The following is a 14,846-nucleotide window of genomic DNA, read 5'->3' on the forward strand; positions in this document are numbered from 1 at the left end:
ACTTTCAAACTGCACTTTATCCATGCTATGGATGTTTCTCTTTTCTCTGTGTGTGTGTGTGTGTGTGTGTGTGTGTGTGTGTGTGTGTGTGTGTGTGTGTGTGTGTGTGTGTGTGTGTGTGTGTGTGTGTGTGTGTGTGTGTGTGTGTGTGTGTGTGTGTGTGTGTGTGTGTGCAAATGCACGTGCACATGCATGCGTGCGTGCCTGTTTGTGTGAGTGTGTGTCTGTCCAAGCAAGTGAGTGGGACAAGTTGTCAATAGGTCTGTTTGAAGTTTGCATAAACAGACTTATTTTATCATTTCATCATTTATAGTCAATCAGTTTTGTACATGAAAAGCTCTTTTATTTTTGTCATCTGTGAACAATTTCTGCAGCCACATGTGGTTACTGCATACATGTGGGAACTTTTTTTGTTTGTTTTGCAGTCATTACTTGAGGACTTTGTGAAATCAAAGTGATGTTTTCAAAACTGGTAAGAATAAAATGAAAGAAAAAAGAAGAAAAACTCACCTGCAGATGTCCATTCTGACAAGCAACATGGAGAGGCGTTTGCCCCTGTGCATCCTGTAAACACATGATGACACCACCCTTTATGACTGTTTTAGGTAACACATGATGACACCACCCTTTATTACTGTTTTAAGCAAACACATGATGACACCACCCTTTATGACTGTTTTAAGCAAACACATGATGACACCACCCTTTATTACTGTTTTAGGTAACACATGATGACACCACCCTTTATTACTGTTTTAAGCAAACACATGATGACACCACCCTTTATGACTGTTTTAAGCAAACACATGATGACACCACCCTTTATGACTGTTTTAAGCAAACACATGATGACACCACCCTTTATTACTGTTTTAGGTAACACATGATGACACCACCCTTTATTACTGCTTTAGGAAACACATGATGACACCACCCTTTATTACTGTTTTAAGCAAACACATGATGACACCACTCTTTATTACTGTTTTAAGCAAACACATGATGACACCACCCTTTATTACTGTTTTAAGCAAACACATGATGACACCACTCTTTATTACTGTTTTAAGCAAACACATGATGACACCACCCTTTATTACTGTTTTAAGCAAACACATGATGACACCACCCTTTATTACTGTTTTAGGTAACACACGATCCTTTGTTATTACACATCTTTTATTATTACTTTAGGTAAACACATGATGACACCATCCTTTGTTATGAAGACACCATTCTTTATTATCAGTTTAAGTACAAAATTATTAGTGGGTTCAAGTCATACCCTTTTTTTTCGTTCAGCATAGAATCATTAGTAGGTCCATGTTGTGTCCATTTTCATTATGTCACAATCATTAATGGGTCTATGACAGTTTTCACAACAAAAAAAAAACAATGAAAAAGAACACAGCCAGTCATTTCAAAATAAGAAAAAGACAGGTAGTAGTTTAAGACAAATTGCCGCTATCTGCACAAATTTGACAGTAACTGACAAAAGGAAAGTTCAGTGAAATCATTCTCTGCAGAAAAATAAATGACCTGTTCACCTAAGATGGTGGCCTACAGGCTTCATGAATCACATCATGGAAGTCAAAATGTATGGGCTGGTAAAAGTGCAGTGTTCTTCTGCATTCGTGGGATGCAACTCAACCATTCACTCGCATGTACAAGTGGGCTTTTATGTGTATGACTATCTTTATTCTATCATGTAGACAGCCAAAGTCTTCTGGGGTGTGCATGCTGGGCACGTTCTTGTTTCCATAACCCACTGAACACTGATATAGATTACAGGATCTTTAACGCGCATATTTCAATCTCCTGCACGCACAGACACACAAAGGGGGCTCAGGCACTAGCAGGTGTGCACATATGTCGACCTGAGAGATCGGAAAAAATCTCCACCCTTAACCCAGCAGGTGTGCTGAAAATGGGGATTAAACTCAGGAAACTTGGACACGAATCAAGCGCTCCAAGCACTAAGCCACCAGACCCACAGGCGAAGTTTTTCATAGCTCACCTCTATATTTACATCCCTGATGCGTGACAGCATGTCCTGCAGAAGTTCTGTCCGTCCGTTTACTGCCAGCCAGTGCACCTGCAAATGTACCTCATCATCACTCTTCTTCATCATCATTGCTCAACATCCCTGTTCTGCATCATCACTGTACTTCAGCTGTCCTTCACAACACATATCATAAACTTTTCTTGGTTTGTACAATTCATAAGTGAAAAAGAAAAAAAGACACGATACAGAAACCTTGTCATGTGCATGAGAGTGTGTGCATGTTGAGTCTATCCACATGTGAACAGTAATATCTCACATACCACTTAACTTTTTTTTTTATTTGATGAAATTATGGATGGTCGATCTTTCAAACAATTTATTGAAAATTAATTGATCTTGACCCAAAAATTATCTTATAAGGTCAGACATTTTTATAGTTACTGAGATCACAGTCAACATGTGTATAATGGTAAATAATGATCAATTACTATTTCAAAGGCAATTTATCGTATTGGGTATATTTCATGTTAAACTGTACACTGAATCATACAGACTTTCCACATCTCAGTCACTGTGCAAAGTAAAAACCCATGCACCACAATGGCTGAAATTACAGTAATCAGATTTTATTGTATTCACACAGTACCTTCTTCTTCTTCTTCGTTCATGGGCTGCAGCTCCCACATTCACTCGTATGTACACGGGTGTGCTTTTACGTGCATGATTATTTTTATCCCGCCATGTAGGCAGCCATACTCTGTTTTTGGGGGTGTGCATGCTGGGTATGTTCTTGTTTCCATAACCCACTGAACGCTGACATGGATTACAGGATCTTTAACGTGCATATTTGATCTTCTGCTTGCGTATACACACGACAGGGGGTTCAGGTATTTGCAGGTCTGCACACATGTTGACCTGGGAGACTGGAAAAATCTCCACCCTTTACCCACCATGTGCCGTTACCAAGATTCAAACTTGGCACCCTCAGACTGAAAGTCCAACGCTTTAGGTACTCAGTTATTGCACCCGTCGTATTCACATAGTATGATTATGCTTTCATATACATGCACACACACACACTCACACACACAATAGATGAAAACAAAACTTACTGCTGTAAGACCTTCGTTGTTCCTCAAGTTGATGTCACATTCATGTTCCAGCAATTTGTTTAAACACTTCCTCTGACTGAAATATAAAATACAACATGGACAAATGAATCATACAACAGGCAAAAGAAATGGAAAATACAATATATTGCATACAACCTTATTTCATTCAGTTTGGCAATTCCACTTTCATTAATTCTGAAATTAGATCAATTAACAACCTGTCATATTTTTCTTGGTGCTTCTATATATCAAAAGATAACATGAATATTCTAAGATATCCAAACAAATGAGTACGTATATAATTCCGTTGAATATGCTCATACATGAACAAATTTGGTAAAGAACAACACAAATATGGGTATATCTCAGATTCAACACATATATTTTCTTTTCACAAGCACACAAAAAGAGACATGCTTACCCATGTACATATGCACACAGACACACACACACACACATCAATCCTCTATTTCTGCTATGAAAACAGATGCTGAGAACTGCATGCACATAATCATTACCCGTTTTTAGCTGCCAAATGAAGAGGTGTGCACCCCGACCTGTCCTGCAGGTTGATTTCTGCCCCTTTCCTCAGCAGCAGACAAAGGCAGTCATAGTTGCCGCAACTGCACAAAACAACAAGTCTGAGCCACAACGGATGCATCTCCACATCTCAACTGATTTGAACAAAACGCACAAAATGCCTGACCCAACAACCTGAATGATGGTTACAGGGAAAGGCCACAATGACTGAGACATGTCACTGATCTCCATCATTTATTCAATTTGGGCGTGTTTCAGTTATCACAGAAGTAGAATAATACAATGAAAAATAATCACAACGTTTCGTCAAGATCATTTTATTTCCCTGTTTTAAGGCAAATCTTTGATCTACGTCAGTATGTTAAGTTTCAGGTAAGTCACTGCCTGTCAAACAGAATACAGAAAAATCTTCAAATGTAAGAAAGAGCTTCTGAGATTGGTGTCTTGCACCAGTTACTTTAGAAGCAACACAAAAAAGAAAGTTAAACTTAGTAACTTTTTCAACATATGTAGGAAATATATGCCACTAATACAAACTTTGGTAAAATTTGTCTACAGTTTACCAGAAATTCCTCTTTGATTAGCATACTTTCTCAAGACTTTGACCTTTAGTCAAGTAGTATATATCCCCACCACCCATTTCCACAAACAAATGTGCATGCATGCAAACACACTTTCTTCTGTTTTGATTCTGGGTCTTTTACATATTGGTTGACACTGGCCTCAACAGATTAATTTTTTTCATGAATCCTTGAAAACAGATGAAGGCTTTAACCCCTAGACTGCTGACTCTTGGTGAAGTGAGATTAGTGTGAAATGGATTTGAATTCCATTTTCTACCTTTTGTGTATGTTTTAGCAGTGTAATTGATTCTGCTCAACAAAAGTGATGCAATCCCAAAAAGGGACAAGTCCAAATAAAGAACAGAGACAGACATCCTTGTCTGAAAGCTCAGCCTAACTCAATCGGGTAACAACCCTTCACTGTTGAACTGAGCATACTCATCAACAAAATAAAGAACAAAATCACATATATCCATACTTGGCAGCAATGTGCAGAAGACTCCTCTGAGCTCGGCCACACTGGAAAGATACTGGGAATTTTGAACTGGACAAAAGGTCAGCCAGAGATCTGAAATAATGTACAAAATTCCACAAATGTAGCAGTAAGCCAAATAATGTATGCATGTACCATACATGTACACAAGTTATAAGGACTATGTTTAGCTTCTACTATTTAAGATTACAGCAAAGCAGTCATTATAACATAGTAAACTTATCAAGGGTCCACCAAATTTTAACTGAAAACTGTATTTATCAAAGCAGAAGGGTTGATGATGGTTTCAAAATGTTAAAAACCAACATAATGTTATAACACTTTAAAAAATTGGCCAGATGAGTAAACATCAGATCTCTACTTTCAACATAGTATAATCATCATGGCATAAACTCATCTTTCTTTTCCCCAGCCAAAGAATGACCCCTGAAAGCCTGTGCTTAAACATAGTAAAATACTGGATTAATCTTTTGACTTATTCACGAAACGTACAGAACTGACATTACCAGAGTCATGACTGAGATGCTATGGAACAGTGTATCCCCAGAATAAAAAATTCTCCTTTTTGCAAATATCCATCTTATCATGAAATATCCATCTTATTAAAGCATGCCTAGTTGAATGGACATTGTGCGTATTCTTTCTTGTTTGAGTTTCCTGCAAATTCAATACATAGGCCATTTTCTGTTTTTATTTTCAGTGTCTCACATTTCCTGTTTTTGAAAGTTCAACTATTTTGATTTCTGACCTTGAATGCCACAAATCTGTAGAAACACAAAGACACATGTAGATTCTTCTCAACATACCTGTGCTGATTCCCAATTACCATTGGCATTAGGATGTAAAATGCCTCCTTGTCATCTGTAAACATAATGAGGAAAGTATGAATGCACTGATTACACAAAAAAGAAGTAAACCCATCTGACATGTCTTAATGTCATTACAAATAAAGAATTTATCCAAACAAGAACTTTCTTAAGAACAACACACAACTTTATACTGAATATGAGAACTCCAGTGCATTCCCTCAACCCAACCCACAATATTTCATTTTCTGGGAATGTTGTCTTCATGTTTTTCTAGTTTTCTTTCTGAGGATTAACAAAAAGGAAAAACACTCACCTGGAGTTAACTGTTGTATATGTGAATGTATACTTCTGAGATAACTATTACTATTTAAATAAAAGATTAATATCAGACTATAAACATGTGCATATCATAAAATAATAAGAACAAACTGAAACATGCTTCATGTTGTTCCCAAAAATTAGTATTGATCACTTACTGTGTGCATTAAACCTAGCAGTGGGAGGTGGTGTAAGAATTCTCATTGCCCCCTTGTTTAAAAAATTAATATAAATTAAAATCAAACCATTTCTTTGTTAAAAAAAAAAAAAAAATAAGAAAAGAAAAAAGAATGGTTACGTACAACATGATAAATATATCTGATGGATGTGTATGTTATGTTTAACATTCATCTTTTTAAAAAAAATGTTAACTTGCGTACCAGATATCAATTCAGTATACAACTTTTTTCTACACCTTTTTTGTTTGTTTGTTTTTAGTACTTTCTTTCATTTCCATGCATATATTTTGTGTTCCTTTGTCTTTTTCTCATGTCAAATTCTGTTTCACATCCATATTTTGTTTTATATATCATATATGTGTATATGTGTATGTATGTGTAATATATATGTATGTATCTGCAAATATATATATATATATATATATATGTGTGTGTGTGTGTGTGTCACTGATCACAGTTACACAACTACAAAAATGTTTGTTTTTCAAGGTTGTGTAACTCTGAACTTTTGTGAACAGTCGTTACCTGTTCTTTTTTTGGTTCTCCTGCAATGTTTTGTGTAATGTTCTCTGTAATAAACATGGAAATCTATAAAATAAAATAAAAAGATCAGGAAAAAAGGGAAAAAAAGCACCAACGACCACCAACAATATTACTAGTAATGTAGTATATATATATTGCCACTTGAACTACAACTACTGCTAATAATAAACATTTGTTCAGTGCTTTATCTTGAATAGAACTGAAAACAAAACACTTTCTACATGTATACATGTACAAACCTCCTTGATTATTATGCCTAGGCTAAATTTGAATTACTAGAGAGAAAAAAATAGACATTTTGTACCCACACTGTTCAGTGCAATACTTTTTTGTGTCAGTGCAATATTTTTGTGGGTTTATTCTACAAGTGATGAATGTGTAAAAATACTACAATCTGCAGTGCTTTATTTCTGTGGTAAAAACCGACAATGTATATAAATCGATACATGTACCAGTGCTATGATGTTGATCATGTTAAAAAAAAATCGACAAATGATGTGCTCTTGCTTTTTTTTTAATTGATTTTAATCTGAAAATACATTAATTCTTACTCTCCTGTTGTTAAATATTGTGTTCGATTACGCAGCGAAACTGGACTAGTCAACAGACATTGCACTTTGAATTCAAAATTTACGATGAGAAGCGAAGAACGGTCAGAAGGCAAGAACTTGAGGAAGGAAAAAGAATCAACAAGAGCAAAAAAATCAAACTGTATTGTTGAAATCATACCTCTTGGGAGCTCTGCTGCTCTGCCTCTCTTCAAGGAGGCGGCCAGCTTTTGGAGAAAAGCCATCATTCTATCATTCTAGTTCCTGGATCCAGTTTATCACTACATAGCTGTTTGCTTCGTTTCAGTTCCAGCAACAGGGACAGCCATGTTTAGGAAGGGACGCAATTCCAGTGAACGCAATTGGCCTACTTCTAAAAATACTCCTTAGTCAATTTATTAAAATAGCAAGCTTGCTTCTATTTTAAGTTAATCCGAGGAGAAATAAAAAGGGATGAGAGAGGAGAGAACAAGCCAGTTGATTCTGAACACACTTCCACTTTATGCTTATAAAACGAAGGCAAGGTATTTTAACGATGGCAAAGAGAATCGCAGTCTGTTGTCAAGGACAACAGGCGAGAGGACATTTCAATCGGGATGAGGATTCGTGTCAAGTATCAGTCCGACTGTGCATGCATGTGTGTGTGTGTGTGTGTGTGTGTGTGTGTGTGTGTGTGTGTGCGCGCGCGCGCGCGTGTGTGTGTGTGTGAAAGGGACTGGCTTCATTAGTCAAGAATGTATACGATCGAGTAAAGCAGTTCACACACACACACACACACACACACACACACACACACACACACACACACACACACACACACAGAGGCGATAGGGGGTGGGAAGTTTGTGTGTGCACATCGTCCTTCATCAATGTAAGTACGAAGACTGGGAACAAATGAACTAAGAAATTTGTGTTGATTTATTTCTACGAAACACTTCCAATATATCCTTGACGCCACAGCATGCAAAAGTCGACATAAAATGAGGTGGGCGGTAATCCACAGCGGCGATCGGATAGACCCATCCCACGCAGCAATTAAACATGTGATCGGAGCCACTTGAAAACGTTGACGTCTGCACGTGACACACTGAACAATATCGTGACAGACATTCAGTGTTTCTGAAAGAAATTAAAACAGTACAGACGTAACAGTGATACGCCCGGAGGCGGAGAGAGAGAGAGAGAGAGAGACAGACAGACAGACAGACAGACAGACAGAAAGAGACAGAGACAGAGTTGATGGTTTGATTTATTAATTGGTTGGTAGTCTTTATTTCTTAGACTGACTGGGCAATGTAACTTACAATGCATATTTTTCTCACACTCTTCGCCGCTGCCCTGTAACAGTTCACAATAAGACTGAGTAACTGAAGTACAATTTGAAATGCAAGTACATTAGGCCTTTCATTATTAAAACAGAAGACAGAAGATATTCTGTGTGTGTGTGTGTGTGTATGTGTGTGAGTGTGTGTGTGTGCATGAATTTGTTTGTGCTCGAGTGTTTGGTTGGCTGGCTGTTAAGGGCTACAGATGCATGTAGTAAGTTTTTATTTTCTTTCCAGTTTAGTACCGGTTTGAATGCATGTTTTAAACTCGGTATCTCCATTATACAGCGGCGCAATTGAGTACGTTTTCAAGTACATCGCGGGAAGGCGATTTATAACTTTATATTGTTATTATTATTATTTCTAACTTTTTGCAGCGTCACAGAGACTACAGTGTATGAATGAATAAAGATGTATGAGATGAATGAATAAAGATGTATTGTAAATGATAATAACGGTGATAATAATAATAATGATGATGATAATACAGATTGACGCTCACACCTACCAGACAGGGGCCTCGTGGCGTTCAATCTGACACTGATTAAAAGTACATATAGATGTTGGCTGAGAGACTCAGAGAGAGATTATTTGTCTTTTTTTCCGTTTTTTTTTCTTTTTTTTCCAGTATTGCTTTCCAAGAAATGTGTTGCGGGAGAGGCCGGGTTATTATTGTCATCATCATTCTGTGTTCAATAAAAATTGCGCGCGCCCCCGCACTGACGGCATACACACGCACGCACGCACACAGACACACACACACCGTGCCACACACACCGCACTCACACACACGCACACACACCGGTACACACACATGAGTCGTGAATATTATCTTTTATTCCAACACAATAATTTACAGATGTGCAACTGATTAATTAAAGAGAACATTTCCCGTAAACAATATAATGCTGAAGAAAGAAACAGACCTAAATCAGGTGATATTTGTTGATGGCTAAAGCCTGCCGTGCATATTCTTCCTATTGACGTGGCCGACTCAGTAATACTGGCACACACTGCGGATTTGCTGATGGCGAAAGTCTGCCATGCATACTAGTATTCTTTCCACTGACGTAGCCGATCAAGTAATACTGGCATACTGCGGCATATGAAACCCTGTAGCAACCGATTAGATCTTCTCATATAAACTGTTAAAGATTTTTCATATCAAGCATGTTCTATTAACCCATCATGTCATTTGTTATTATGAGACATTATAGAATACTTGTGACTTGATCACTCCAGTCCGGACTTCATATGTAATCATACTCTGTCTGTTTCAAACCTCTTTGAGATATGTATGTCAGTGTATGTGCCGTGTGTGTGTGTGTGTGTGTGTGTGTGTGTGTGTGTGTGTGTGTGTGTGTGTGTGTGTGTGTGCGTGCGTGCGCGCGTGTGAATGTGTGTGTGTAATAATAACAATAAATGGACATTTCAGTATCAGCGTTTTCCTCATTGCACAAAGCGCTTTACAATCCACACACACACGCATACGAAACACACTCAGTCCTCAACTCACAATCATGCACAATAAACATATATATGCGCATGCAAACTCGTACGTACAATACAAACATACATAAATACATGCATGCATGCATGCATGTATGCATCCATCCATCCATACATTCAACGCACACACAATACTTCGTTACAAATAATAATTGTACCTACACAATCAACTAACTACTTCAGTCATGTGAGAGAGAGGGTCTAGAGGACATGCGACTGGAAGAAGAAAGTATGTGCGTGTATGTGTGCGAGTATGTGTGCGTGTGCATGTGTGTATACACATGCACACATTAATGCGAGAGAGAAAGATTTTTCTTTCTGTGTTAGTGCTAATGTATGCGTGAGCACGTGCACTGACGCCGGTGTTCGCGATGTGTGCGTTACTTTTATGTCAGTCCAGCGCTTGTCTGTTTCAGAGGTGACATGCGTGCTGAAACAGCGATGTGATGGCTGGAAGAGAAACTAGGTACTATATGCAGAATACAACTATAATTCTCCATAAAACATGAAATCGTGTTGTTGTTTTTTTGTGTTTTTTTTGTTTTGGGGGATTTTTTTTTTTTTTTTTTTTGGTGTGTGTGTGTGTGTGTGTGTGTGTGTGTGTGTGTGTGTGTGTGTGTGTTTTAATAGCATAATAGTTAAGATTGTCAATGAACTGTGAAATATATGCTGCCACACAATGTCAGGCTTTAAAAAAATATCTTTTATGATGATAACAAATGCAAAAATACATATTCATATTTGTGATCGGAAGTACATACATTCACCCAAACTAAAAATAGCGCCGTAAACACGTACACATGTATAATACATATCTGCATATGTACATTCAACTGAAGCGTACCTCAGTGCACTGTAAACGTATGTGCAAGATTGCAAACTGATGTACATTTATTCGAACATACGAAAACTGAATACATACGTAGAAACAGACAGACAAACAGACAGACAGACAGACAGACACAGAAAGCAGACACAAGGCGCTCCTCAAAGCCGGGTTGTGAACTCATTCAGAATTGGTAGTCCCAGGGTCAGTTCTCCGTCATGCTTTGCTTCGCTGGGATGGTCGGATGGTCACTAGTCTGGATCCGATAATCTCAAGCACCAACATATTCTGACGGGACAAACAACTAGCAGTTGTCAGTGTGGTAAGTTCATTGGTTGTCGCTAGCTTTATACATTTTCAACACAACCACTATCTACCTTCACGCTGCAGACATTAAAATCTCGTACCATGTTCGTAATCATTTACAATCAGACCCTATCTTTCATAGAGGATAATCTCAAATGTTTTCAGGATAACATTCTTCTTCTTATTATTACATGGTTACTTCTACAGCGCCTGTCCCCTTTCAGACACCCAGCTCTGTGCGCTTTACAGAATCGCACAACAGACTGCCTACCTAGGGCGAGCCGACTGAGTGCTACCTTTGGACGCTCATCATTCGTTTCCCGCTTTGTCATTCGGTCAGGTTTCTCTCTCTCTCTCTCTCTCTCTCTCTCTCTCTCTCTCTCTCTCTCTCACATATCTACTCAAGGACCTGGATTTTGCTGACGACATCGGCCTTATTTCCCGGCAATCGTCACACAGATTTCCTGAGACCAAGACAGAAGATCTTGCCTCAGCAGCGGGCAAACGTGGACCCAGGATCAGCACAAAGAATACCAAAACAACTGAGGATAAATCAAGCCACTAATCAGCTGGTCAAAATGCAGGGAGATGACAAAGAGAATACCAAAACAGCTAAGGTTTTCTTCTTCGTTCGTGGGCTGCAACTCCCACATTCACTCGTATGTACACGAGTGGGCTTTTACGTGTATGTGTTTTTACCCCGCCATGTAGGCAGCCATATTCCGTTTTCGGGGGTGTACATGCTGTGTATGTTCTTGTTTCCATAACCTACCAAACGCTGACATGGATTACAGGATCTTTAACGTGTGTATTTGATCATCTGCTTGCGTATACACACGAATGGGGGTTCAGACGCAAGCAGGTCTGCACACATGTTGACTTTGGAGATCGGAAATATCTCCACCCTTTACCCACCAGGCGCCGTTACCGAGAATCGAACCCGGGACCCACAGATTGAAAGTTCAGCGCTTTAACCACTCGGCTATCGCGCCCGTCAACTGAGGATAAATCAAGTCACTAATCAGCTGGTTAGAATGCAGGGAGATGACAAAGAGGATGTGTACCTACAAGGGTTTATTTACTTTTTGCTCAGAAATGAAAACTGATGTTGATGAAGTAGCATAAAATTAATCTCCAAGATCTCTTGAGATCTTCAAGAATCTCGAACGTGCTTTTGTATCACTCAGGAACATCTGGAAGACTGGCACCATCCGCACCTGAACCAAGATTCCACTCATTGTTCATGAGAAATAATCTCAACAGACTTTTGTGACGATCAGTCACAGAAAGTCACTTTGAGCATCAGCCTTAACTTGAAATATTCCAGACCCGTTGCGAAGGCGGGGGGTTTTTGAAATGTAATGGCCAAACACCATCTGAAACACTGAACTCTGTAAACAACCTCCGTGCCAGACATCGACATTGAAATCAAGCGAAGAAGATGGCGCTGGAATGCCACCAGATGCACTTCCAAAAGTAGTCTTTCCTTGGACATCAGATGGGAAAAGAGCACCAGGAAGACCAAAGAAGACATCATGGGGCGCAGAGCGGTTGAAAAAGAACTGAAAGAAAGCGGCTTTACTTGGGGCAAGGTAGCTAAAGCAGCACAAATCAAACAGCAGTGGAGGTATCTAGTGGCAACCTTATGTGCCACATGGCACGAGAGGATACACGCACGTAAATTAAAAACAACAACCACAAAAAACAAAAACAACAACATGCGCACCCAGGTCCACACCCCTACCCCACCCGTACACACACAAGACTGAACGAACCCAGCAACGGAAGATCCGATAACGAAGCCCCCTGCAAAGCTGGTGGACAAGATCATGTAGGAAGACAGTCTTTCTTTGCTATGGTCGGTTTCATCGATGATGTCTTTCCCCCTCCTCACTGAAACACACACACACAGCGCGCGCATAAGTAGGGAAAAGTTTTCTTAATCACGAGCTGGGCTAGATAGCTCCCTCTAAAGCGACCCATGTCACACCCTTCTCCCCTCACAATAATGTATAATTTGGACGGAAATGGATAGTTAAAAAAACAACAATGAACCAAAAACGCGTTTATATAAATAACAACAATGGGAATTATGACTTTCACTACTACTGACTTTTGCAATAAATGAAAAGAACATTTTAAATACATACGCTTATTTTTTTTCGGGAAGGTTCTGTGACCAGCATTGGGATAATGAATGCCGTGTATGCCCTGGCGTTCTTTCGAGTTATCCGAACCGTCGACTGGCAGCGTCTTTTCTTTAGCGTTGGCGTCTTTTTCAACGTCGCTTCTTGTGAAGTTCCTGGACTGGAAACATTTCCTGTTGGGAAAGCCCTCGTAACTCGGAGAGGGATCACGTTCACAGCCTGGAACAAGACTGAATCTGTTCCGAAACGATATTGAAATCTGTCTGCCAAACGTGCATATCACGAACAAGAAAAACCCACACCACTTAAAACCATTGATGGAAGATGTTTGATCGCCACCTTTTTACTTGTTTGTGAGCGATGTATAACTTACAGAGAACGTCTGTATCGGAATGTTCGGGCATTTGGTTTGGCTTGCACATTCCAAAAACATGTCGATGAGTTCCGAATAATACAACCTTAGTAACATGTCATTTATCAGCTTTGCCGCCTTGAGAAACGTCTTCTAATTTATTCAACTACAACAAAAACAACAACAACAACAAAAAACCACAAAAAACAATAAAAAACAACAAAAAAACAACAAACAAACAAACAAAACAAACAACAACAACCGAACAATTACCTTCTCACCAACAATCAATATGATGACAGACAAAAGTGGTTAGTACTTTCAGAACAAACAATTATCCATTGGAAAACATTATCGATCTGCACCTGCTATATACTGAATGAAAAATTCTAAGCATCGTCGAAACCATTATTACTGATACTGGAAGTGACACCCCGGCGGCGCCTTGTGCTGCGACTGAAGTCACTTGATTAACAAACCTGCCCATGAGCAGATTACTGATTCTGTTTATGGGCTGGTTTGTGGATCAATTGATTTCTCTTTTACCGCCCTGTGCTACTCTCACCACCAGGAGAGTCATAAACAGATTTTTTCGCCCTTGGAATCAAAGCCCAGGAGAGCTATGAATGTGTGTTCATTGCTTTTTTTCATTCAGTAACGTCTTATCAACATATCTCTTGATCAAGTGAACAAATCTTCTCCCTAGACATAATCATGAAATGATGATATCATGTCTGAAAACGGAGAAGAGTGTCAGACGTGTTTTATTATTCCGTGAACAAACAAAGACATGGACTTATACCAACTGAAAGACAACTGATACTAAAATTGATAAAACGGTTCTTTGTAAGCCGACGGTCAAAGATATTTTTTAAGTCTTAGCTTCACATATGCTCTCTCTCTCTCTCTCTCTCTGCCTCTCTCTCTCTACCTCGAACGAACAGCGGATCGTAGACAACCGTTTCTTCCAAACGCCCTAAACACGTGGCGTTGTTGATGGTGTGACAGCTGACGGCCATGCAGTACAATGGATAGGTGGACACGGAAGAACAGCTCAGAGACGCTTCTTTGAACAGCACCACAAGGCCCAATCTACTGCCTGAAAACTAGGTCAACGATACCATCATTCACAGAACAATAAATACAATCAAATGCACACATGCATGTGGCAAGACCTGTGTGATAATGCTGCCTGTAAACTTGCAAAAACATAGGTATAATTATAACCTGCTGTTCTTGGTGCAACTCAACACTTTTCCCGATCACTTTCA

The 14,846-nt window shown here is 39.1% G+C and overlaps 2 protein-coding genes across 3 annotated transcripts in view; both read right to left on the bottom strand.

The window, feature by feature from the left end:
- The window catches only part of LOC143282740 (E3 ubiquitin-protein ligase HACE1-like), a 33,718-nt gene extending 26,278 nt beyond the window's left edge, over window positions 1–7,440 (bottom strand). For both annotated transcript variants that reach the window (XM_076588479.1, XM_076588478.1), the window contains exons 1-7: window positions 7,292–7,440; window positions 5,520–5,574; window positions 4,699–4,788; window positions 3,636–3,740; window positions 3,118–3,193; window positions 2,018–2,095; window positions 511–564 (exon numbers count right to left, since the gene is read on the bottom strand). In XM_076588479.1, coding sequence (XP_076444594.1) covers window positions 511–564; window positions 2,018–2,095; window positions 3,118–3,193; window positions 3,636–3,740; window positions 4,699–4,788; window positions 5,520–5,574; window positions 7,292–7,358 — 525 coding nt within the window. In that variant the 5' untranslated portion in view covers window positions 7,359–7,440. The remainder of the gene's footprint in view (window positions 1–510; window positions 565–2,017; window positions 2,096–3,117; window positions 3,194–3,635; window positions 3,741–4,698; window positions 4,789–5,519; window positions 5,575–7,291) is intronic.
- Window positions 1–14,846, bottom strand: part of LOC143282741 (xaa-Arg dipeptidase-like) — a 109,405-nt gene extending 94,559 nt beyond the window's left edge. The window contains exon 1 of the mRNA XM_076588488.1: window positions 14,842–14,846. The gene's annotated coding sequence lies outside the window, so the exon portion shown is untranslated. The remainder of the gene's footprint in view (window positions 1–14,841) is intronic.

The sequence above is a fragment of the Babylonia areolata genome, chromosome 6 (assembly GCF_041734735.1).
Source record: "Babylonia areolata isolate BAREFJ2019XMU chromosome 6, ASM4173473v1, whole genome shotgun sequence".
In the NCBI taxonomy this organism is placed as follows: Eukaryota; Metazoa; Mollusca; class Gastropoda; order Neogastropoda; family Buccinidae; genus Babylonia; species Babylonia areolata.